At 37.9% G+C, this 27,852-nt stretch overlaps 1 protein-coding gene across 2 annotated transcripts in view; it reads right to left on the reverse strand.

Moving 5' to 3' along the window:
• Positions 1–3,719: 3,719 nt before the first annotated feature.
• The window catches only part of shtd (anaphase promoting complex subunit 1), a 101,537-nt gene continuing 77,404 nt past the window's right edge, over positions 3,720–27,852 (reverse strand). For both annotated transcript variants that reach the window (XM_069821455.1, XM_069821543.1), the window contains exons 27-33: positions 26,378–26,806; positions 24,594–24,661; positions 18,266–18,404; positions 15,478–15,666; positions 11,391–11,559; positions 7,865–7,996; positions 3,720–3,894 (exon numbers count right to left, since the gene is read on the reverse strand). In XM_069821455.1, coding sequence (XP_069677556.1) covers positions 3,779–3,894; positions 7,865–7,996; positions 11,391–11,559; positions 15,478–15,666; positions 18,266–18,404; positions 24,594–24,661; positions 26,378–26,806 — 1,242 coding nt within the window. In that variant the 3' untranslated portion in view covers positions 3,720–3,778. The remainder of the gene's footprint in view (positions 3,895–7,864; positions 7,997–11,390; positions 11,560–15,477; positions 15,667–18,265; positions 18,405–24,593; positions 24,662–26,377; positions 26,807–27,852) is intronic.

Below are 27,852 nucleotides of genomic sequence, written 5' to 3' on the forward strand. Positions count from 1 at the left end.
ATAAATTTCGCTAGATAATGCGCTTCCACCCTCTTGTATTAATTCTGCTGGAATTTGATCGATACCTGGAGACTTGTACTTTTTCAGATTTTCTATTGCAATTTCGACTTCAGAAAGTGTGGGTTCTGGTATAAATGGCTCAGCAGTCTGTAGTTCAATTTCGTCCCGATCATTTCTATTTGGCCTATGTATATTTAGTAGTTGCCCAAAATAGTTTTTCCATCTGTTCAAGATTGAATGAGAGTCTGCAATCAAGTTATCATTCTCATCCTTAATCACGTTTACCCTTGCCTGATATCCGTTTTTAAATTCCTTTATACCCTTATATAAATCTCGAATGTTTTTATTCTTACTATTTGTTTCTACCTCATTCAGTTTTTCCTTCAAGTAATCTCTCTTTTTATTCCTAAATGTACGACTTGCTTCCCGTCTTTCATTGAAATAATTATCTCTATTCTCCTCAATTGGATCCTGTAAGAATTTCAATTTTGCCTGTTTCCTTCTATCTACTACAATGGAACAATCTTCATCAAACCACGGTTTCTTTTTCTTAGTTTCATGATAACCTATGCTCTGCTCAGCTGCAATTTTGATATTATCTCGGATATTGTCCCACACGCTATTAACGTCTAACTCTTCCTTAGCTTCGTCGGAAATTGCTAAAGCAGCAAACCTATTTGAAATTTCAACCTGATAACGTTGCTTAGTTTCATCATCCTTTAATTTCAGAATATTGAATCTACTAATATTAGCTTGTTGCTCTACTCGCTTAGCTAACGATAGCCTTTCCCTTAATTCTCCAATCACCAAATAATGGTCAGAATTACAGTCTGCTCCCCTGAAAGTTCGAATGTCTATTATACTAGTATGTCTCCGTTTATCTATCAAGATGTGATCTATTTGGTTGTGTGTCATTCCATCTGGAGAAGTCCAAGTATATTTATGTATATCCTTATGGGGAAATGTTGTACTCTTGACAATTAAATTTTTTGATGTGGCAAAGTTGACTAACCTAACTCCATTGTCATTACTACTTATGTGTAGGCTCTCTTTTCCAATTGTTGGTTTAAAAATATCCTCCCGTCCTACTTTAGCATTGAAATCCCCCAATAAAACTTTCATCTGATATCAAGGCAAATGATCAAAAGTGTGTTCCAATTCCTCATAGAAGCTATCCTTTATATGGTCGTCTTTCTCTTCTGTAGGAGCGTGAGCATTTATAACTACGATATCGCACCATCTACCCTTAAGTACTAAATACGATAACCTGTCACTGATAAATTCGACCTTTTTACTGCTGATTTTATTCTTTTATGTACAAAGAATCCTGTTCCTAATTGGTGATTATCGTTTCCTTCCCCATAATACAACAAGTAATCGCCTACTTGTGAAATGCCATTCCCATCTAACCTAACCTCTTGTACTCCCACAAAGTCTATTCTATATCTAGCTAGTTCTTTTGCTACTAATGTTACCCCTCCTGTTCTGTAAAGACTAGTTACATTCCATGTACCAAATCTCAAAACCTTATTCCTTTGCTGTGGTCGTGCCAGAGAATCAGTCCCATTCCGAGGCTTATTTGAAGGATTCGTAACAAGCTGTTTTTTACGGTGATGGGTTGTTAGCCCTTCGCCCAACCCCCAAGCTGGAGAACCACCCCTTATCGGCTGTCCACGACTGCTTATTCAATATATTCGCAGCTACCCTCCATATCTGGAGGCTGTCTCCTCTATTTTACTAGGTTATTTTACAACGCTTTATCAACAGCTTAGGTTATTTAGCGTCTGAATGAGATGAAGGTGGTAATGCCAGTGAAATGAGTCCGGGGTCCAGCACCGAAAGTTACCCAGCATCTGCTCATATTGGTTTGAGGGAAAACCCCGGAAAAAACCTCAACAAGGTAACTTGCCCCGACCGGGAATCGAACCCGGGCCACCTGGTTTCGCGGCCAGACGCGCTTGCCATTACTCCACAGTTGTGGACGACGAAATAAATCAAGGCAATTTCATCACATGTGGCATATGTGATGAGGTTACAGAAGTGAAGGAAGTAGGATGCAATGGGCCCTGCAAATTCTGGTTCCACATGAAGTGTACAGGCATTAAAGCTACTGAATTCGATATATTATGCAAAAAGTCTTGTAATCTTATGTGGTTGTGTGAAGCAGAAGATCAGGGGTTAATAAAGACTGGACAATTTACTGTATAATTTAAGAACAAAGAAAGTATTAGTTACCGAAGTACAAATTAAATGTACAATAATAATACCTGGGTATGAAATTACTGGAGATAGAAGTATTTTATGCTACAATGACAGACCTATTTAAAAAGAGATCAGAACAAGTATTGGCACTGCATTTAAAGTGATTCAAAGTACCTAATAAGAGGAACGGTTTCTTTCTGTTCAAACTGGTGTACGTGCCAAATGCTTAGTATGTGGACACTCTGTTATAGTGAAAATATATATATATATATATGAAACGTTGAGCACATTACATCAGGCATACTCAAGCATATAATAATAATGTTGGAGATGAAACAGATGTTGGTTGTGAAACTTGGACTCTTACTTTGAGAGAGGAACAGAGGCTAAGAGTGTTCGAGAATAAGGTGTTTAGGAAAATGTTTGTGCCTAAGATGGATGAAGTTACAGGAGAGTGGAGAAAGTTACACAACACAGAACTGCACACATTATATGCTTTACCTGACATAATTAGGAACATTAAATCCAGACGTTTGAGATGGGCAGGGCATGTAGCACATATGGACGAATCCAGAAATGCATACAGAATGTTAGCTGGGAGGCCAGAGGGACAAAGATCTTTGGGGAGACCGAGATGTAGATGGTAGGATAATATTAAAATGGATTTCAGGGAGGTGGAATATGATGCTAGAGATTGGATTAATTTTGCTCTGGACAGGGACCAATGGCGGCTTATGTGAGAGTAGCAATGAACCTCTGGGTTCTCTAAACGCCATTTGTAAGTAAGTAAGAAAGTAAGTTGGAGATAAGCGTATGTAACTAATACAAATTTTGAAGCAATCCATCGTGAGTTGTATTAGGAAAGTAAATCATTGTTTCAGACATTTCCCTGCTTATTGCAAAACACAGGAAACATATAAGAAAATACATAAAGCAAAATCATAATAGCATTTTATTTTAAAAGACATAATATTAAAATAAAGTGATCAAGTATTCTTGTCAACTCTACTAGGACAGTGGTTCTTAATCTTTTATGAGTCACAGACCCTTCGAAAATCTAGAGAAAGCTATGGACCGTCCCTAGAAAAATGTAGAAAAAGTAAGAAATGATTTTATTTTAGATACGCTTCTGGTTTTTACTTTGAAATAATACATTTAATATACATGTTAGTTTTTTATGTGACTTTCACGTATCCCCTGAAGCTCATCTAAGGACCTCCAAGGTGTCCATGGACCCCAGGTTAAGAACCCTTTGACTAGGAGATTAGCAACTGAGTGGCCGCCACTGAACTGCTCACCTTGCCCAGGGCACGTCTGTTGGACGCTGTGCGGTTATAGTCAGTCTGATACGAATGTCATGCTTGAAATGGAAATCCAGGAGGAAGGTGACTGAAGCACCCAGCAATACGACAATGCTGGTTGTTGCCAAAACCCACTGACGAGAAAGACAAGTCAAGTTCTGGACCGTTCTCTGTCTTGCATTCATAGGAGCTGTCAGAGCACAAAACATTTCAAAATTCCGAAGTCTGACATGAATTTATTTTAAATAACTGAAAACACTAGACATACAAAACAATCATTCTTTCATATCTTCACATGATCCCCCTAAAACCTGCTGTATTCTGTACACAGTGTTCATCGGAAGTCCAAGTGGCTGCAGGCGGGTGCTCAGAGCAACGAGATCCAGGTCGCCTGGAACAGCAGGTCAAAATTCCAATTAAGCAGAGTTTTCACTTGTTTAGTTTGTTCATATTTCAATAGTGTGTTTGTGAGTGTCATGTCGGATTATGTCGTATGTTGCTTTTGCTTCTCTGTGTATTCCAGAAATGTTCTGAAGCTCCACCTCCTTGTGACATCTCCAGAACAATCCCTGCATCCTAGTGTTCGGTGATTACTGCAGCAATGTGCTCTGCCACATGTGATGCTTACCTGGTCTATATTTCATTTTGTTCAAGACGCCACAATTCCTGCGATTGTTATTCCTGCCAATTCCAAATTTGTGGCCATTACAAAGCCATATTGTTACAGCAAACATAGTACTAAGCAAACTGGTGTGGCATTTGCAACAATTCATTCCCTGTCTGCAATATTATTTACTGTAATCTCTGTCACGTGGTCAGAGACGGATTCATACATTTGACTGCAGTACAATAGACTATGAGATTGAACACAATGAGATCCATTTTTCCAAATGTCGGAGGGGGGGGGGGAACTTGCTGGAATGGCAAAGACTCCAAAAACCTCGCAAATCAACCAAATAGATTTTCTTAATTACTTTGAAAATGTCTGATTTACCATGACATCATAACTGATGACAGAATAAGTATTTCTTTTACTAGAAATTGGGAATTCCTCTTAGCGTTTTTATTGTAAATATTTAGATATGAAGTATACAGACTGTTGTAGATATTTAAGTTCATATTTGTCTCATATTCTTAGGATAGGTCAGACTTGTCTGTAAGTTTTCTGTGTATTCAGTTGTTTCATGAATTTATATCAGCATTAGTTACTAGTCTGGGAATTATTACTTTAAAGCTGATGGGATAGTAATGACTAATATCCTCTCCAACTAGAAAATGAGATATTTTTACAAATACCTTTTACTTCATTGTTCTAACATTTAGGTGTACATTTATCGCAGATTCTTAGGAGATACAAAACAGACGAAGGATTTTTTTTTCTAAAGAGAAACGAAGATAAATGAAATTAATTTTAGCATTGCTGCCTTACCTTGAAGAAGAAGTGTAAGAAGAGGAAGAAAAAAGGACAGAAACACTGAGCAGCTTGTGGTGGAAATAAGTGATCTGTGGCATGTAAAAGAACCCTCGAGGCATGATTAACGTTCAATTGCTACTCAAAGGCAATACCAAACACAACAGATATTATATAGCTGCACTGGATAGTCTGATGGCAGTTATACAGCTGCACTGGATATTTTAACATAAGGCAGGGTTGCCACCCCTTCCAGATTTTAACCGTAAACTTTCACAAGACAGGGTTGCCACCCCTCCCAGAGTTGGCGATGTTATCCTAATCCTTCAGTACTTAGTGCACCTCAAATGTATGAAACTCATTAACAGAGTAACAGAAATCAGCATCAATGGTTCAAACGATTCCTCATACAGAGATGGAATGAAATGGCAGGTAGACACCTGACCAAAAAGGAGCCACAAATAAAATCTAACATTTCAGTAGATAAATGTTGGGAATACATTAACCAAATCTAGGCAGGAAGCAACTGCAGCCTTGAAACTAACAACACAGCATGACTGTCCAGCGGCTCAGGAATGTGCAACAAAGATACCGTCACCTCCTACAGTTAGACAAAGAACTTCAGGATAGCACTATACTGGATTGCTAGGAAGCAAATGGACTTCACTTCCAAAACTGCCATCAGAAGAAAATGATATTTGAGTTGATGAACATTTTTCGACAGCGTTTGCAAGGTCAATTTTGTGTTCGGTTTAAGTATTTTAAATTACATTACATTTTCTCATCACCAACATTAAACAACAAGTTGATAAAAATGGAAAAACAATGCATCGCTATCCTCGGCTGAAGTGTCTTGTCACTGCAGTGTAGCAGAATAATCAGCTTCATTGTATAAATTACAATACTTGACTTCTGTGATGTTCACAAAGCCTTCCTACAACATCTCATTGCATTCATTACGGCCTTCAGCAATAAAAAAATGAAGAGAAACATTTTGTAATTGGTTTATTTTACGATGCTTTGTCAACTGTGATGATTATCTAGCATCTAAGTGATAATGCCATTGAATGAATCGAGGGTTCAGCACCGGAAGTTACCCAGCATTTGCTATTAATGGGTTGAGGGAAGACCAGGATCTGAACCCAGACCCGCTTGATTCACAGTCAGACATGCTGTTACTTCACAGTGGTTGACAAGAGAACCACTTTAAAACTAAACTACAGTTAAATTCGATATTTCTCAAATGTTAGCCACAGAGACAATTTGTCTTGCTCATTATACATTGTCGAAAAACTTTTTAAGAATTGAAAGATAAGGTGGCAGACCATTGTGGAAATACAATAAAATGTGTGTCCAGGACAACTGACAGTGTACCTTTGAGCAGTGGAGCAATATGTGTATCCAGGACAACTGACAGTGTACCTTTGAGCAGTGGAGCAATATGTGTATCCAGGACAACTGACAGTGTACCTTTGAGCAGTGGAGCAATATGTGTATCAGGACAACTGACAGTGTACCTTTGAGCAGTGGAGCAATATGTGTATCCAGGACAACTGACAGTGTACCTTTGAGCAGTGGAGCAATATGTGTATCCAGGACAACTGACAGTGTACCTTTGAGCAGTGGAGCAATATGTGTATCAGGACAACTGACAGTGTACCTTTGAGCAGTGGAGCAATATGTGTATCCAGGACAACTGACAGTGTACCTTTGAGCAGTGGAGCAATATGTGTATCCAGGACAACTGACAGTGTACCTTTGAGCAGTGGAGCAATATGTGTATCCAGGACAACTGACAGTGTACCTTTGAGCAGTGGAGCAATATGTGTATCCAGGACAACTGACAGTGTACCTTTGAGCAGTGGAGCAATATGTGTATCCAGGACAACTGACAGTGTACCTTTGAGCAGTGGAGCAATATGTGTATCCAGGACAACTGACAGTGTACCTTTGAGCAGTGGAGCAATATGTGTATCAGGACAACTGACAGTGTACCTTTGAGCAGTGGAGCAATATGTGTATCCAGGACAACTGACAGTGTACCTTTGAGCAGTGGAGCAATATGTGTATCCAGGACAACTGACAGTGTACCTTTGAGCAGTGGAGCAATATGTGTATCAGGACAACTGACAGTGTACCTTTGAGCAGTGGAGCAATATGTGTATCCAGGACAACTGACAGTGTACCTTTGAGCAGTGGAGCAATATGTGTATCCAGGACAACTGACAGTGTACCTTTGAGCAGTGGAGCAATATGTGTATCCAGGACAACTGACAGTGTACCTTTGAGCAGTGGAGCAATATGTGTATCCAGGACAACTGACAGTGTACCTTTGAGCAGTGGAGCAATATGTGTATCAGGACAACTGACAGTGTACCTTTGAGCAGTGGAGCAATATGTGTATCCAGGACAACTGACAGTGTACCTTTGAGCAGTGGAGCAATATGTGTATCCAGGACAACTGACAGTGTACCTTTGAGCAGTGGAGCAATATGTGTATCCAGGACAACTGACAGTGTACCTTTGAGCAGTGGAGCAATATGTGTATCCAGGACAACTGACAGTGTACCTTTGAGCAGTGGAGCAATATGTGTATCCAGGACAACTGACAGTGTACCTTTGAGCAGTGGAGCAATATGTGTATCCAGGACAACTGACAGTGTACCTTTGAGCAGTGGAGCAATATGTGTATCAGGACAACTGACAGTGTACCTTTGAGCAGTGGAGCAATATGTGTATCCAGGACAACTGACAGTGTACCTTTGAGCAGTGGAGCAATATGTGTATCAGGACAACTGACAGTGTACCTTTGAGCAGTGGAGCAATATGTGTATCCAGGACAACTGACAGTGTACCTTTGAGCAGTGGAGCAATATGTGTATCCAGGACAACTGACAGTGTACCTTTGAGCAGTGGAGCAATATGTGTATCAGGACAACTGACAGTGTACCTTTGAGCAGTGGAGCAATCTTCGCAGGCGACGGAATGTCACAGTAAGTGAGGTATGTGACGAGCTGGCGCAGGTGGGTGCTGTTGCGCTGGGGGTTAGCACTCAGGTACTGCTGCAGGGCAGGAGCGAGTTCTGCAACACAGAGACAAGCTGACAATTAGTGCAGCAGGATCTCTGGTTCATGAACAGGAAAGTATTCCTAACTATGCATAAACACATAGGGCAGCCATAGCAGAATGACATCACCAGGTACTTCAAGGGTAGTTTTCCAGATAACTAATTTTGATGATGCTACAAATGCTGAAAATTAATTGCAGTATAACTCCATTACAGGACTGTGGCCTTAAAGCGTAATAAGTGGACAGTGCTATAGACGGAAATGAATTATGAAATTGGAAAACAATTTAGACAGCACTTCATAGAAAACGTATTATATTGTGCATTAGTTACATGCGGAATGCAAATAAGAACTAATTTCATATGAAAATAATTGCTGTTTGCCATGTGTTTGTACTGCTGTTATGAGTGATGACACTTTCTATGACTACAGATAACGTCACTTGATGCACCGCTAGCAGCAACACTAATGTAATTTCACAATTATAGACAGAGACTTCTATCAAACTTACAGCACACTCCACAGAATTCAAAGGATGGCTAAATGTTACAGAAAGGACAGGAATATATTGACAGGAAGCTTTTCAGTTAAATCCTTTCATACAAAGGAAAGTACTGGTAAGTGCAACTTCCGACAGTGTCCATCGGAAGGTGGATGGTGAAATTTCTTTCTTGCACTCGTGGTCAGTACAGTCATTTCTTCACCATGCTTTCGAAACATTTCTTAATGGAATTTTTACTCATTTTCGATCCCAAAAAAGTGCTACAAGCGGGATTTAGAAGCATTACAAGAGAGTAAAATTACGCAGGATTAAGTATGAAATATTTAGTGAAGAACTATTTTCAGGACATGGGAGAGGTGATAGTAGGAGGAAGAAGAATAAAGTGCATAAGATTTGCTGATGATATTGCGTTGTTAAAGGAAGAGGAGATGATACTAAGGGATATGCTACTGGAGTTAAATGACAGCTGTGAGCAGTAAGGAATGAAGATAAATGCAAACAAGACGAAAACCATGGTCATAGGAAGAAAAATAAAGAAGGTAAACTTGCGAATGCTAAATGAGGCAGTGGAGCAAGTGGACAGCTTCAAATACTTGGGGTGTACTATAAGCAGTAACATGAGCTGCTGCCAGGAAGTCAAAAGGAGGATAGCAATGGCAAAGGAAGCTTTAAATAGAAAAAGGAGCATCTTCTGCGGACTTCTGGAAAAAGAACTAAGGAAGAGACTAGTGAAGTGCTTTGTGTAGATTGTGGAATTGTATGGGGCAGAAACATGGACATTACGACGAAGTGAAGAGAAGTGAATAGAAGCATTTGAAATGTGGATATGGAGAAGAATGGAGTGTGTGAAATGGACAGACAGAGTAAGAAATGAAGCTGTGCTAGAAAGAGTGGGTAAAGATAAAATAGGCCTAATGCTGAAAATGATTAGAAAGAGAAAAAGAAATTGGCTGGGTCACTGGCTGAGAAGAAACTGCCTACTGAAGGATGCACTGGAAGGAATGGTGAACGGGAGAAGAGTTCGGGGCAGAAGATATCAGATGATAGATGACATTATGATAGAAACTAAGAGGAAGGCAGAAAATAGGAAAGATTGGAGAATGCCGGGTTTGCAGTGAAAGATCTGCCATTTGGCAGAACATTATGTATATATGTGTATGAAATGTCCAGGGACAGAATAAAAAGAGCATAATGAACAGGATAGCGTTGTGAGAGTGTATTAACGAGGTTTTACTGTATGTAGAAAAGCCAAATTTTACAATGCTCAAGGTATATCAAGTTACTGACAGTGAATGTAATCACTTAATTTTCTTTCTTTCCACACACAGCCGTGCTTCTACAGACTGGCTGCTGGTGATAATGATGATGACGATGTCAAATTCATTTTCCTTTTTATAACAAAGTCAACTCGAAAGTAGTATAACAAGAAAACAAACCGTGGCTGTTGAATGGGTGGGGGAACGTAACACATGATAATGTAAAGATAATGTAGTACTGCCAAGATTCGTATAGGATAGCTTAAGTTAATATTAATACTGAGAGTAGTGTTACAATAATACAGTCAAATGTACGCATAACGATAACCCCCCCCCCCCAACTGCAATTAAAAGTATAGTTCTCAGCATAAAATGTATTCCTTCAATGTAAAAATTAACGATATCCTCTATTGAACGATACACTTTAATGGTCCTCAGTGTGGTATATTTTCTCTCTACCATGATAAAATGTTGGTCGCTAAGCAATACAATAAGGTATGTCATCCTACTTGACGGGAATCTGTTTAACTGACCACTGTGTATTTAGTGTATTTGGATTTAATAAGGTCTTTATGTGTGTCATTTCCCTGAAGAGAGCTCTGAAACAAACTGGCATAAGTGATTTTTTTTTTTAAATGTAGAACAGTACAATGGGCTGCATATTAAGAGGGTTTTTGACCATAATATACATACCAAGTAAGCCTCTTATTTTTAAAACCCTCCTTATAACAATACTTCTCTTTGTTCCCCTAAATATCGCTATAGAGAGATTTGACTGTATTTACTTGTAAAATGTCCTCATTAATACCAAAGGGGTCCTTCTGGGTTTTAACTGCTTGAAGAGAAATATAAATACAGCAGGCACTCAAAGTACATTTCATCTATTTTGCAACATTTGGTGTTACTAATTAATTAGTTTTTTAAATACTAAGAAATGTTCAACTAGCAGGACAGTCTGTATGTAATAATGCTGTTCTGCTCCATCTCTGTGCCATGCCAAGTGTGAAGAGTCATGCATAATTAAGACTTAAAAAATCTTTGTCTGAAGAAGTTTTAGTTTTCTACTGGACGAACAATCATGTGAATATTAATTTCTCCGACAAGAAATGTTTTTGCACACGTGGCTATATCAGAGGTTTTAAAACTTTCTGGGATCCTTTCTCTATATAAATTCCCGAAGTTCCTCTTTATAACGAAAATTTCATAGTAATTCTTCACATTTGCATGAACATTCTGTACATGATAGGCCTAAGCAGGCTGTCTTTATTTGTAAATTTGTGGCAACTTGAAGTTTGAGTAAAAAATTGAAATTAAGAGACATTAACACGAGTCAGTGATGTGCAGACCATTACCGTGGTGCACGATTGCAAGACCATGGCACAATTTCGTTTATCACAAGAGCTTGTTGTTTTTTAATTCATTATTAACGCTCTATTCTGGCAATACATGTCAACAATATGACACTGAAACTTGTGTCCAGGTTTCCACCCAAGGGCAGTCCTGATATTGTATTTCATATTTTCAAGATTGGTTAGGTAATAACACAGCACACGCACATTCATACTCTAAACATCCAGGGAACTTTTCAAGGACAATTCCCCGAGAGCCGAGCCTGGGACCAGCAGATCATGGAGATCTTATGTGCTGTACCTGTCTGCCAGGAGTCCAGCACCCTCGTGACGTGCTGCTGCACGGACAGCGCCAGGCCTGGGGTCACGAGCAGCGTGCGGGACTTGTCCGCCAGCACCTGCGCAGCCAGCAGCTTCAGCTGCCACGTCAGGAACACGTGGGGCTGCCGGGCCTGCAGGCTCGTCATCGCCTGAAACAAATGCACATCATCTGTGGCAGACTGCTTTGTACTCACAAGGAACGCTACCAAGTGATAATGGGTTTTCACATGTTCCATTTGAAATAAAAAATCTCCCTATAAATTTCTACATCTGGAGATATCTACTTGACACTCATATCTCCATTGTCATCGTGAAGAAGAAATGTTTAAGCATTGCACTCAGACTCGGGGAAGCTTATGAAAACTCACCTCTTCAAGTGGTTTCAATAAGTATACTTTCCATCTGTCAGTGATCATAGCATTCTTTTGGTGGACCAGTTACCGAGGTAGACAGGCAAAATGGTGGAAATGTTAGCAATTCCAAAGCAGACAACTCCGATTGTTCAGCCTCTTGATGTTTATGGCTGTAGCCATGGAAAAATTTCTTTTATAGTGTTTTGTTATTTGGCACGAATATTATAATTATTGCATCACAGAGATAATGTGATAAAATTGCAGTCCTTAATGTATAATCACCTTCCATCTCCTATGTAGATAAGTAAATATGCTTAAATATGGCTGGCATAAAGCCAGGTATCTTGACAACAAACCTGATAAATTCGTCACTATTGTAGAATTCTGTTTTCACATTGATGTGCAGAACTGCTATCAAGCTGACTGTGAGAAACTTACTTTTCTGAAATGTTCGTGGTGCAAAGTTCCACCGTGTTTTACAACGATTTCCACTACTGTGATCAGTACAGAGAGTAACTTCAGGTATGCTTACATTTCTTCATAGACTATTCTAAAGTCAATTTCAAGAATATATATATATGTATGTGTGTCATTTTCATAACTTATATTATTCAAGGAGATTTTGACAGTACGGTGTGCAGCTAGATGAGATTTATTGCCTGATATGTCTAGCACATAGCACTGCTTGCATTAGCTATTATAGCTCTGGATTGAAGAATTTTAAAAAATCATATCTCGAAAACTAGGATTTCTCTGGATGTAGAAATTATTCAAATGGAATGTATGGGATAACAATCGTGAAAATCCATTATCACCTGCTGAGCCTTCCCTGTCAGCGAGAATCAAACTAAAACTCATACTGTGAATGATCAATACAGAAACTAAGGAAACGGATTAATTCCACTGAGATATTAACAACACTAACAAGATCTGCAAATCATAATTATAGGCACTACAAATTTTGGTGAGCCCATGTAGATAGTCTATTGCCAAGTGCAAAAACCTTGAAAATTCATGTCTGACTCAACTTTAGATCACCTTGGAGAATAGGAAGATCGCATTCAATAAAAGAACATTGCAGTAGATATCAACAGTCAGCTGCAAGCATGAAGGGCACTTTTTATAATTGTAATTGGCTTCATAGATGTAGGGCCTATATGACTAATTTTGTACAAATGAAAATAAAACAGTTATTCATATATTTATTTAGGAATATATTTGTGATGATCACTTTCACATGTTAAATAGTTTGTAAATACCCAGTTGACTAGTTTCAGCCATCTTCAGAACTAGTGAGGTCCTTGCTTCTTCCAGTTTCTTCATTTGTTTTGCTGGGGGTGTTCGTTTGTATAGTGTGGACTCAAATAGTGTGTGTGTTCTTAAATTCAGTTGAGTATTGAGAATTTGTTGTGGGTCTGTATATTTCGTACTGTTTCAGTGCGTTTAGTTTCTGGTTGGATATGTAGAAGTTCCATGTCTGTGCCTATGTTCCTGTGGTTGTGATGTTTTCTGCATATGTGCATATATTGTGTCATTCGGTTATGGCTGTGATGTGTTCTTTGTAACGTGTTTGAAATGATCTCCATGTAGAAGTTCTTGCAGCTAGTGCATGTGAGTTTGTATATGCCTGTTAGGTTGTATTTGTTTATGTGTTGAGATGCTTTTGTAGAGTGTTTTGTGTTCTGTATGCGATGTTGTAGTTTAATTTACTGAATGAAGATGCGATTCTTGTGTTGTTGTTTTCTAATGCCAGGCATTTGACAATTAAGTCATTTGACCTCTTGCACTCCAATATTTTTCAAAGATATTGTCATGGTTAGCCAGTGACGCATAGATTTTGAGATGTTCTGAATCCATTTCTTGATTTGAGTTGCACAATGGACAGTTAGGAGTCGGATATATTCCAATTCTATGCAGATGCTTGGCCAAACAGTCATGGCCTGTTGCCAATCTAAATGCAGCTACGGATGATTTGCGTGGTAAATTGGGAATCAACTGAAAATGGCAAGCTGTAGCCGATTTAAGTGAACACCGTATTTAACGTTTTGGTGGCCACTTCATCCACACACAACCCCCAGAATGTCTGGAGGATCACACCTGCTGTTGGTCGACGGGTCCACTGGACCTAGCTGGAAGATCTTGTGTGTGTTTTTGTTTTCGTATATTAGTGTGATGTATTTTTTATGTTCTTGTGTTTGTGTTGTGTTTCTTTGTTTTTTGTAATTATGTTTCATCGTTTTATTATGTTGAGGTCGTATCCATTTTCTTGTGCTATGTATTTCTTCTCTGTAGTATGCTGGCTCATTGGTATGTTGAGTAGTCTCGAGATCCAGCATGTTTGTGTTATGTTGTGTACGTGTGTGACTGTTGTGGGTTTTCTGTAAATTTTAATGTCTAGGAAGTTTATGGATTTGTCGGTTCTCGATTTCTGAAGTGTAGTGCAGCTTTGGATGTATTTTGTTTATGTGTTGGTGTAGGTTGAATCTGTCTTATGTTTCCTTTGTATAGTGTTAGTATGCCGTCTACGTATTTGTGTCAATGTATAATGTTGTCTGCGTATCTATTGTTCTCTTTGTTTAGTATGTATGTGTGTTCTATATTTTGTATGAATATTTCTACTAAGATGTTAAAAATGGGTGATCCCTTCGGATTGGGTGTAATATTTGTTGCATGTGAAGTAGTTTTGTTATGTGATGGTGTCAGTAACGTGGATGATCTCTTTGATGTGTTTTCGTGGTGTGTTGTTATTGCTGAGCATCTGTTCTAGTATCTGTAGTGTATTAGAATGCCACACGATTTGGCGTAACATTAGGCTAATGTACACAGAGCATTTTGATGTCAGTATTGATAACTGGTGCTTGAAAGACCGAAGTAGTTACTAGCTTGTGCATTGGAACTATTGATTTGTGCACATTTTGATTGAATGCTTTAGGCAGACATGGGATTAATTTCATTATAGTGGTAGCTAGATAAGAAAAATCAAATAGGGTAATCAAATGGTGAATAAATGTAATGTTGTTTCATATTTATTTCTACTATACCTTCTTTCAGAACACATTTTGGCAAAATTTCATAACCTCTTAATGTAACAATAACCCTGATATACCAATACAGAAAACTGAATACCTAACATTCTAAACATGCAAAGTGCCAATTTTTCAAATTTAATTTTTTCCAATCTAAGGGAGGAACATCCACTGAGAATATCATACTAAATTGTCTTGTCGTAGCTCAACTGTAGGTGACTCATTTGTGCGCCAAAAGATGGTGTTGTAGGTATCTCAACATGCATTGCACAGTGTGTTTTTCATCAACATCTCAGAAAGTTGTTTTTGGCACTTAGCACATTTAGAATGTTACGTTCTCAATTATTGTATGCACTATCTTTATATTTACGGAAGTCGATACAAGCCTGTGAGCACAGCCTTCCTGTTTCATGTCAACTTCTGCAAGGCTTTGTAAATTTCTACAGAAACACATGTTAAAATTAGCAACTGGAAATCCTTTAAAAAGTGATTGACAATTCTTTAAAGAGGGGTTTCTTTCTTCACTCCCTGCAGAAGATGCTAGAAACTTCGAATTTCCAACCAAAATTATAACTACTTCTACATACAATAAATTTATTTCCTTTGTTTCTTTTTGCTTGACACGAATTTATCACATGTCAGTTTATTCCACATAATAAGAAAATCACTTAACAGAGTATCTGTTCACCTTGAGCAGTGTGATCCAGATGGGCAGGATGCCCAGCTTGTCTTGCGTCACGCACTCGTACACCAGCATCGTCAGCCTCTGCATCACGTCCAGCTCCACGCTGCTGCCGTCGCACCCCTCGGTTTCTAGGAAGTAATGTGCGAAGTTCACCATTGTGGGATCTGATGAGAATGCGCAGATGGACTCGGCCTGCAACACAATTTATTTCCGTCTTGCCATCCATAATGTTTATTTACATTACCATGACAACTCCCAGGGAGCAGAAGCACACATTGCATTGTTCAGTGACAACACACGGTGCAAGTCTGTCTTTACAGCTAATATAAAGTATAATACAAGGTCAGCAAATTTTCGCTCTGGAGCTATACAGGGTGTAACCGTGACTATGTTACAAACTTTTAGGGGTAATACAGGAACTCATGTTTAATGTCTGTGTTAAATGTAACAATAACCCAAATCTTTGGGTACGTAATTATCAAGTTGTAAGTAATGCAAATTACAATTCAAACAATATCTATCTAGTGTTCAAAATGCCTTCACTAGCTCAACGAAATGCATCATCAGCATTTCTCTTAATGTGAATCTTTCCACGAACTAAAGATATCAAACTTACTGTATGTATGTAGTTACAACTCTGGCCATGTAAAATCTACAAGTTTTTGGGCCTTGCCCACAAGTGTGTTCGATGCTTATGGTTACCATAATTCTGGATACAAAAACACGGACATTTGTTGTGGATATGATTTGCATTAGAGAATACCGTTCTATTACATTGTACATAAAATAATAACAGCAAAATTGAATATCTATCCTGCACAAAGTGATTTAGGCACATAGTATCAATTCTGTTATTCATCAATCATTCTCATATTTCTTGGAATAATGTACTTGCTTCAGAAAATAATTATTTCTTTTAATGAAGACGCATGAAAACTCTGAACTGACTTCAATTTGAACCAACATTTTACTTGGAGTCTATTCCTTTCAGGTGTCCAAGCGATTTCCATCACAGAAAACACATGCAGAAGTTACTGGGAGACAGCTTCTCAAAAGTTTATCAAAGTTGTTACATTTTGCTTCACTTTCTTTCAATTTATTGAAAACACCTTTCAGTTGTACATTTTTCTTTGATTGTTAACCACAAGATTCACAAGTACGACCTCCATACTGATGGCAGCATTAGGTTTAGAAACTCAGCTGATCCTCGATACTAATGAAACTCACAGCTCCACTTCGATATGAAATGCACTCATCACACAAATTCACCATATTCTCTCCTAAATCCTTTAGCTGTGTCGGGAATTAATTTATATGTTCTCTTGGAAATGAGCATTGCAATCTGTGAATGCAGTACTTTGGTCTTTGAACCCACAACACAGTACAAACAGTGGCTACTATATAGTAGTGCCATCTCTTGAAGGATGTAGCAACTAATTATTAATCTCATTTCCAAACCCGATTTTATATTTCAATTTGTATAATCATATTTTGTAAAAGGCAAGGGTTCAAGAGACCTGGTACTTTTAATAAAAAAAAAATCCTAAGCCGAACAAGAAAATACGAACATTTCGTCACTTTTGTATGATATGGACACAAAATACGGATGTATGGTAACCCTATCCATGTCTTCAGCTGTGCCTGATGTATTTAGCCACTGTTATGCTGTGGCATCCTGCCTAGGACTCGTGTTACGGAATGTGTGTTGGTTTGAGTCCTCATGGGGGAAGAAATTTTCTCATGAAATTTCGGCCAGTGTATGGGACTGATTCCCATCCAGCATTGTAATCCACTTGGGGAGCTATGATAAGGCAGCAAGATCTGGTTGCGAAAGCCAGCTATAACGGCTGGGGGGATCTATTTCAACACACGAAAATGTTTATTATAACTATCTCCTAAGAGACATAAAGTGTTAAAATTGTGTCATCAAGATATATGTATCACGTTTTATCTAGTTCTAGGAAGTAGTATTCTTGCACTATTGCTATTCAGCAGTCTTGGATGATAATTATTTATTTATGCTTTCATTTAAAGTGTAGGCCTGTGGTGTGTTATGTAACAGTGTTGTGCACGATAATCACTGCAAACAGTAATATTGCGGAGTGAAAGTAGTTTCTGCATGCACATGAATGAACACCAAGCAAAATGCTGACGAGTTTTGAAACCAGCCACCTGCATAAGGTTCAGATTTCTTCCAAGATTTTGATTACCTACAGCTTTCTTATAGGATGAGACAAACGTCTGATTACTAGAGCCCGGAACTTTAAGCACTGTAAGTTAAAAATGACACCAAGTGTAGTTGGAAGGATGTGGTGTCCGTGGGAGGGTTTTTAAGCCTGGTTCACAAGAGTCCGGGAAGTAATAATAGAGAACTGAGTCACAAGGACTGGACAATAAACGCTAATTTATAAGTGGCGATTAAAGACTGCCATCACTATCAAAGGAAAATACTGAATGGCAAGACTGACATCTGAAAAGAGTGGGGGCATGGCCTGTATAGTGAGTAACAGTATTAACTTTTAGTGCCTGTAAATCCGTGCTCTAGTGGAAAGCAGCTTATGACACGCAGGTTTGATAACAGGAGCTACGTTAAACTATCAGAATGCTTCACGTATGGTGACAGTTGAAGTAGGAGGTCTTCAGAATCATTGCAATCGCCAAATCTATCGTCAAAAATGAAGTAATGTTGTGTCTGCATATGGAACTTAGTTTTATTCACAATCAAAGGGTTTCGGTAAATCTACTACATGGGACAAATGCCTTTACTTCCACTTAGCACTGTGGTAACTACCGGGATTGACCAGGAAATAGTGGAGTCGCTGGTCAGAGTCTGAGCTAGCAGACTGCGGAAGCCTTGAGGATCCTCGAGGTACGACAGGCAGCCCGCCCTCTGCTTCACGTCCAGGCAGCCTGAGTTCTGCAGCAGGATCCTGGCAACAGAATCACAGTATGAGCAGGCTGATCTGCCTTACAGCCTCTGCAGCTTTCTGACTGAGAGAGCACAGCAGGACTTCGGTTAATTCACAGAAAAGTGATGACTGTAGAATGGGAAGTAAATTTCCTTCTTAAAGATTACGATTTTGAACAGAATGTTATATTACAGTAAAACTTCTTTTACATGTTTCGCACCTTAACATTTTTCACTCTCACTAGTTTTTTTCTGAAGTCCTAGAAAAATTCCTATGCTTTCCATGTTAATCTAGCCTATTTCGGTTATATGTTTCTTACAATAGTATTCTAAACCCCAACAGAATACGAAACGTTATTTAGCTGTGAAAATATATTAATGCGACAATGCAACACGTGTTCATTGATAAGATGCAACCCACTCTGAAATTCGTGGGAATTCGAAGCAGCTCATGGTTTGTCCTTTAATGCTGCTGTTACTGCTTTAGAAACAATGAAACATTTTGTAACACACCACAATGTAACTGAACAAATTATGAACAGTGAAATAATAATATGTTACTTGATGAAGATCACAAGGTAAGTCAATATCACACAATTTCCTGCACTGGAGTTTGAAATGTAATATATCAGCCAACTCTGGCTATAAGCACAGGGCTGTGGTTGGGCCAGTACTCACCGGTATTCAGTATCGATAGTTACAGAATTGTCTCAAGAAGTTCTAAAACATGCAGATCTATGGTGATACACACAGGCTTTTACAAGAGCAATGCTGTTCCACTTGTTTGGCTAAAATTATATAAATTTACTGCATAGAAAATAATGTCACATACCTAATGACAGGAAGACGATAATATTGAAAGAAAAAAAAATTGTTTTTGCCACAGCTACAAAAGAATAGAAAGAAGAATGTGTTTCAACAATGAGTTAGTTTGACCCGCCCGACATTAATGATTGCACCAAACCAAGTTAAATGTTAAATGTTATGTCAGCAATAGTACAATACCTCACTGCTTACATTGATATAAAACAAGATTTAATCTTCACTTTATAGTTAACCACACTCCTTGTATCTAAAGTTAGGAAACTATAAATTAAAAAAAAAAATAAATAATAAAATAACCTTCTTAACGTACTTCTGACTTCTTCGCTACAAGTCACACGACACAACAATGTTAAAATAACACTCTGTTCACATTTGAATCAAAATTCCTGTCGCAGTTGGTATTATGACTTGATAGAAATTAGTGCATACAAATGTAGTTGTGAGATAACAAATAAAATGAGTTTATTGAAGTGGCTAAAACAGAAGCAGTGTGGTGAAGTTGAAAATAATTGTGCACAAGTTTCATATAAACGTAGTAATAAAGTCAAAGGTGAACTAAAAAGGCCTGAAAACAACTGCCACAGTGGAAGTGCAGTGGAAAGCTCTGCAGTAAACTGTGTAATGCGTTCATCCAATGACACCCCTCTTTTGCCTTCAGGTCAGTGGAATTATTTTAGTGCTGAGAATCCATGGATCATCATTAATGGAGGCAACTTATATATTCAGAAGCAAATTTTATTCTTAACGTACCTCAGGGGCTTCACATTTCGCAGGAATAGGGCAGGGAAAAATAAACTGCTATGGAAATGATGAGAAAGCTCAACAACAAAGTTTGAGGGAAAAAATTCGGGAACATACACATAGCTTCATCAGAAATAGCAGACCTGAGCAAAAAGCAAAACTCAGAACATGGCGTTATAACAATGCAACAAGAAGCTGAAACAACTGCTCGTGTTTCTAGAACAGAGACCTTATACTGATGTGCTAGTTGATATAAATCTCCAATTTCTTAATGGGAAGAATCCTTCACGCAAATTTCTCTTGCACTAACATTACATCTCCGTTAATAATTATATCAAAAAGCTCGTGAAACACATTGTAGAAAACAAAGGGAAAATAAGTATATTAATAGATGGCTCTACACACTAAGCAAAAGCAGACACTGGTTGGTGTTTAAAATTTTCTATGCAGGACATTTACAGCTATCAAACTATGTTTTAGATCTGACTGAACAGCTTCCAGTATTACTACTGTCCTTCTTGAAAAGCTCAGTTTGTTCGGAATGAGTGAGAAATATTTAAAAGAATCTATCAAGTGTTTCATGTGACAATGCCTCAACAATGATAGGCAGAAAGAGTGGTGTACGAGAGAACTTAAAAAAAATTATTTCCCTGTCATAATGTGGCATAGATTAGAACTAGCTGTTAACGATTCCATCAATCTCCGAAGAACCAAAGAGAACTAAACACCCGTGCAAAACGTTTGAGGCAACGAATTTTGCATACTGGTAAAATTTTCACAATTCAGTGGGTTTCATCCACTGAAAGAACTCTGCAGGCTGTGTGGGAAAAGTTTCAGAGTTGATACTCCTATTTTGAAAAAGCTCAGAATGATGTTACAAGAGATCAGAAAGCTAAATATTCTGGTTTACAGAAATATTTGGCAAATGTAGAATTTGTAGCAAATTTAGTAATAATGCTCGATCCACTCACAGAACTACCTGATCTTTCATGTGATCTTGAAAAGAGGGAAATGCACCGCCAACAGCAGATAAACTGGTAAAAATAACTAGCAGAGTATTTCAGTCACTGCAGCAACATCAAGGTGGCTAATAGTATGACTGAATTAAGTAAATTCAATCTGTGCCTCTGTCAAGAGTCTTGCTGCCAATTTAGAATCAAGGTTATTAACCACTCAGAGGAAAGAATGAATATTACTACGATGTACCGAAGTACATATGGAGTTCCAGTTCCATATGGTGAAGAATCGGTAGAATGCAGGAAAATTCTCTCCGGCACCGGGACTTGAACCCAGGTTTCCAGCTTTACGTGCTGGCGCTTTATCCACTAAACCACACCAAATTCAAGTTCCGATGCCGGATTGAATCCCTCTCATACCGACTGTGTTCCCCTCGTGTACCGTGTCACAGTAGACACAACGTCTCACCACAAGTACAGAGGCGCACTCATTACGAGTCACTAAATAGGTGCCGTCTTGATTACTTACACTTTATCATATTACTATGATGTACCGAAGCACAGCAGAATCCTTCTTATCTGGCACCAAAGGGAACAGGCTAGTCCCAGATACGAGATTTTGCCGGATAATTGAATAAATATTGGTATACTAAAAAAAAAAAAAAAGTTCGCATTTCATGGTACCAAAAATTGAAACTGCAGCCATATGAAGCTCATTTACTCATAACTGAATAAACATAAAAACTGTGTGGGTTTTCCTTATTAAAACACATCACACAACACAAATAATACACTAATTTTAGGTTTCAATAGTCACTGAAAATAAAAGTTCGTGTGAACTTCCTAATGTGGCAACACTGATGGACCGAACATAACTAAATAAACATAAAAATGTGTGGATTTTCTTTATTAAAACACATCACACAACACAAATAATACACTAATTTTAGGTCGAAAATTTACTGAAAACGAAAGTTCGTGCCAATTTCCTAATGTGGCAATACTGACGTCCCAAACGTGATTAAATAAACATAAAAACTGTGTGGATTTTCTTTATTAAAACACAACACACAACAGAAAAAATACACAAATTTTAGGTTCAAATATTCACTAAAAATGAAAGTTCGTGCGAACTTCCTAATGTGGCAAAACTGACAGCCCACATTATGGCAATGAGGCAGATTCAATTTTTTTTTTTTTTGGCCCAGCTAAAAGTGCCGTTATTTTGGGTGCTGGTTACGAGTGATTTTGCTGTACATATGGAGTTCCAGTTCCATACGGTGAAGAATCGGTAGAACAGAGAAAAATTCTCTCCAGCACTGGGACTCGAACCCAGGTTTCCAGTCCCAGTGCCAGGGAGAATTTTTCTCCGTTCTACCGATTCTTCACTATATGGAAATAATGAAGATTTGCAAAATAGTAGTAACTATAATGATCTTCTCTGTCACTTAATTGTGTTAAATCCATCCGGATGGCCTGAGGAGCTAGATATAATGTATGGAGAAGAAAGTAATAAATTCAGAATCTCAGATAACAGGAAAATTTTTGGAGCTTTCAGGAGGTATAAAGAATATACAAATTATAAAAGAAAGCCAGATGATCTACTGCTACTTCTTTGCGCTTCGGACATTATTGCTATATCAACAGCTGAGTGTGAACGGTCAGGAATGAGAATGTAACCGCAATACGAAATGTTCTTTTGGAGGAACATATAGGCGTTCATCAATTTAACCGGACCTCCTCTTTCTGAATTCCACCCCCTGCCATATGTGAAATCCTGGGAGGTGATCAGCAGAAGAATTCTCTAACCGTAAAAAAAAAAAAAAAATGACTGCAGAACAACAACCCTTCGAGCCAGCCTGGAAAATTTTGAAGGGTTAGGTGAGTACTGGTAGTTCTAATTTTCCAACTAAAGTTCTGTATAAGCAGTTAAGATTTCTACAAATAATCTTACATTCTTTAAGAATACATGTTGTGAATTTGAGTACTGTATTACAGACTCAAACATGAGTTAATTTTGAAGTTATAAATTTCACTATATTGACTTAACTCGTTCTCCCCACATAGTATTCAACTGCTATTAACGATGTTATTAAATGTGAATTCAGTTATCTTCAGAGCCCATAAAACATAGAAATGAAGTCTTACTGTACAAGAAATGTTGCCACTAATTACTACTGCTTTGGTTAAATTAAAAGCACTTAATACATGAATTTTCGCACAAAAATTAATAAGTTATAAATTAAAAGAAATACCGCCATTTATCACAAGCACGTTCATTAAATTAAGGAATCAAATTTAATGACTGCATTAGTTTTCTTATAGAACGTACATAAAAACTTTATATTACATAACATAACAACTCATTCCTCCTCATAAATGAACTGTATTCCACCCATAAAAAACTTAACAAACATATCTTATATATTTTAGTATGAGAAAGTTGGCATTCACAGAATTATTTACCTGCCTCACTATCACTAATAATATTTTTTTTTTTAAACTTCAAAGTAAGTAACATTTCTACACCTCTTTACCATTATTCTATTGTGATGCTTTTCTTTGATAAGTTTACATAAAATTATTACTATACTAAAAGCCAGGTTATGAAATGACTAAACCGGAAGCAACGTTCTGTTGCTCGCTTTCTGAGCTCTGTTGCCACATAGTGGCGCGAGATTCAAAGCGTGTTCAGAGTTTGTCGCCGATATGTTTAAAATAACTACTGTATATAGTTCTCGATAACACTATCAACAATATTAGTAATTAAAATTACGGTTTTTAAGAAAGCACGAGCTAATGACGCTGGTACGAAATGCGACTCATAATGCACGTGGTACTCCAAAGGAACTGGGAAGTTTGGCTACACTGTCTCCGTGATTCCGTTGCCAGATTTTCGTTAGCAGACGACATTTTCACGTGAGGTCCAATGAAAAGCTCCGTTCTCCTTCCCCCCTCCGCCCCGCCATACTCAACGTGTCATCACTGCACAGGCTACCCCTCTAACCCGCACTTTCCTCTCGCCCTGCCAACTACTTCCTCTTTAGTCTGTTCATAATCTGGCTTTTAGTATACACTATCCTCCACTGATATCTAGAATATCAACATGGACTGGATGTCACTCATTCAGCAGGGATGCCAACTGCATACAACCAAAATCTAGGAGATGAGGGGGAGGTGTCTGAAATATTTGAAATTGTACTTAGAACGAGTTAATTCTTGATTGTGAGCAACATCTGTACTCACGCATTTCTACAGTTTGGAAAACAGGACAAGTTGAGAATGGTAACTCTCACCTCATGGTGTAAACTTTACAGCATCACACATTTTGCTACTGTTAAGCTTGCTAAATGACATTACAAATATACAAAAATTCAAGCACATCTTCACTTTCTGACACACTGAACTAAGATGGCTGACAATAGGTTGTTTGTATTTATGGTAGTCTTAATTTCAAGGCAAACGCTATCTTCTGAGTCCTCTAACCATAAAAATATCTCGTTTTATCCCATGGCACCATCTGCAGTATATTTAAAAACAATCATCACAGAGAGCTAGTGTTAGGTTATGTTTGCCTCACAGCTTTGGAGTACGAAGGCTGTAATATTGGTCTTTATCAGACATCAGTTGAAAACGGTTTTGTGTTTGATAGCAAAGAATATGAGTATAATGCATAACAAACAACTTACTGCAACTGTCCCCAGTTCCGATCACGATGGAACAGAATGTCCCAATATCGCTCATCTTCCACTTTCACCTGTAACAAGTCATCAAGACTGTCACTAACAAATATTTAAGGTTACAATAGAAGTCTTGCATAAATCTGTTCATGGCAGAGAAAGTACGAATTCTGAAACACACACAAACATAAAATAATTAAACACAAACACAAGAAGAAATTAACACAAACAAAAAAATAAATAAACACGAACACAAGGAGGAGTAGACACAAACATAAAAATAAATAAACACGAACACAAGGAGGAGTAGACACAAACATAAAAATAAATAAACACGAACACAAGGAGGAGTAGACACAAACATAAAAATAAATAAACACGAACACGAGGAGTAGACACAAACATAAAAATAAACACGAACACAAAGAGGAGTAGACACAAACATAAAAATAAATAAACACGAACACGAGGAGGAGTAGACACAAAGATAAAAATAAATACACACGAACACGAGGAGTAGACACAAACATATAAATAAACACGAACACAAGGAGGAGTAGACACAAACATAAAAATAAATAAACACAAACACGAGGAGTAGACACAAACATAAAAATAAATATACACGAACACAAGGAGGAGTAGGCACAAACATAAAAATAAATAAACACGAACACAAGGAGGAGTAGACACAAACATAAAAATAAATAAACACGAACACAAGGAGGAGTAGACAGAAACATAAAAATAAATAAACACAAACACAAGGAGAAATAGACACAAACATAAAAATAAATAAACACGAACACAAGGAGGAGTAGACACAAACATAAAAATAAATATACACGAACACAAGGAGAAATAGACACAAACATAAAAATAAATAAACACGAACAGAAGGAGAAATAGACACAAACATAAAAATAAATAAACACGAACACAAGGAGGAGTTGACACAAACATAAAAATAAATAAACACGAACACGAGGAGGAGTAGACACAAACATAAAAATAAATAAACACGAACACAAGGAGAAATAGACAGAAACATAAAAATAAATAAACACGAACACGAGGAGGAGTAGACACAAACATAAAAATAAATATACACGAACACAAGGAGAAATAGACACAAACATAAAAATAAATAAACACAAACACAAGGAGGAATAGACACAAACATAAAAATAAATATACACGAACACAAGGAGAAATAGACACAAACATAAAAATAAATAAACACGAACACGAGGAGGAGTAGACACAAACATAAAAATAAAAAAACACGAACACAAGGAGAAATAGACACAAACATAAAAATAAATAAACACGAACACGAGGAGGAGTAGACACAAACATAAAAATAAATAAACACGAACACACGGAGAAATAGACACAAACATAAAAATAAATAAACACGAACACGAGGAGGAGTAGACACAAACATAAAAATAAATAAACACGAACACGAGGAGGAGTAGACAAACATAAAAATAAATATACACGAACACAAGGAGAAATAGACACAAACATAAAAATAAATATACACGAACACAAGGAGAAATAGACACAAACATAAAAATAAATATACACGAACACAAGGAGAAATAGACACAAACATAAAAATAAATAAACACAAACACAAGGAGGAGTAGACAAACATAAAAATAAATATACACGAACACAAGGAGGAGTAGACACAAACATAAAAATAAATATACACGAACCCAAGAAGAAGTAGACACAAAATAAAAATAAATGAACACGAACACAAGGCAGGCAGACAGACAAACCTCCCTGAGCTTGCTGAGCTCTGGCAGGATGCAGGGTGCCTTCAGGCGGACCTGCTGATCCTTGTAGTGGGGTGTGTCCAGGTATACGACAGTCAGGTGGACGTAGCACAGGTGGCCTGTATCAATGTCCCGTGGCACCAGCAGGCGCGGCTCAACGGCCAGCACATACAAGTGCCTGAAGGCCTGCAGATGGTATCGGTTGTCATTGCTGTGTGTGGGGAACTTGGGGAAGAAGGCACATATCATGGCTGCCACGGCAGAGGGTGACGTGCCAAGTGTGTAGCGCCCACTGCCCAGGAACAGGAGCCCCAGCGCCATGTGCGTGGCTAGATGTGAACCATATGTGACAACACTGTTGGTGGGGCCCACGCGAGATCTCAAGTATCGGCACATGCGTAGCACCTCCAGCTCTCCCGTGCCGGCCATTACCTGCAGCACAACACTCACTTCTTAAACTGCAAAATATTCATAGTTTTTATATAGAAATCTGTTACAAGGAATTACAAACGAATCTGCGTCACTGAGGGATTTTTCCAGAAACCCTACATTTATTCCAACACATCTGGGTGCGAACTGTTACGTTAAGAAGGAAACCTCAAATGTTGGGAGCATACTGATGAAATTTCAGTAACAATGTTACTTAACAATAACCACACATCATTATTTGTGGCAGTCTGTGTACCTTCAAGAGTGATGTGTCTGCCTATGATCACTGGGTTGGTAGCTTGAATTTCATGTACTAGCTGTGTTTGTGAGAAGTTATTGATGAGCAAATAGTTTTTCATATCGGAAAACGTATTATTTGTCTTTCTTGTGTTAAATTTTATATTACCTTGTTAACATGTTTCAACCTGCTATCGGCCATCTTCAGAAATGGTGAATGTTACGTTTAATGTTAATTTCAGCTGTTATCAATATCTTATGATTATGGCTTCTAAATCTAGTAACAAGAAAAGAAAAGTTTCTGGCCAAGGCAGGTCATTTCAAGAAAATCAGTACTATTTCACTGAAATAAGCAACAAAGCAGTGGGTGTTTCAGTTTATAAGGAACATAGCATTAAACGAAATTATGAAACCAAACACGCATATTCAGCCACCGGCATAGCTCAGTCGGCTAAAGGTCGCTATTTCTGCTGTGCAACCCGAGCGCTGCAAAAGGTGCAAGTCATACACAAGGCACTACTTTAGTGACTCAACATGTCTTATTACCAGACATCGGATTCTAGGGAAAATGCCTATTTTGTTTCTTTAGGAGAAAAGTAAAAATAATTATTAATATTTGTGTTTCATGGAAATTGAAAGGTATTCAAAGAGTTTTATAGTGCCCTAAAATGCCCTAAAACGGTTATTAGAGCCTAATTTGTTAATATTCGCCTAAAAATGCCTAACTCACTGTAAAGTTTCGCATTTTACTCTTACTTTTTATAATTTATACATGCATTCACTGCGAAATTTAAGGCATTTAAAAAAGTGGA

Source organism: Periplaneta americana, chromosome 1 (assembly GCF_040183065.1).
Source record: "Periplaneta americana isolate PAMFEO1 chromosome 1, P.americana_PAMFEO1_priV1, whole genome shotgun sequence".
Classification (NCBI taxonomy): domain Eukaryota; kingdom Metazoa; phylum Arthropoda; class Insecta; order Blattodea; family Blattidae; genus Periplaneta; species Periplaneta americana.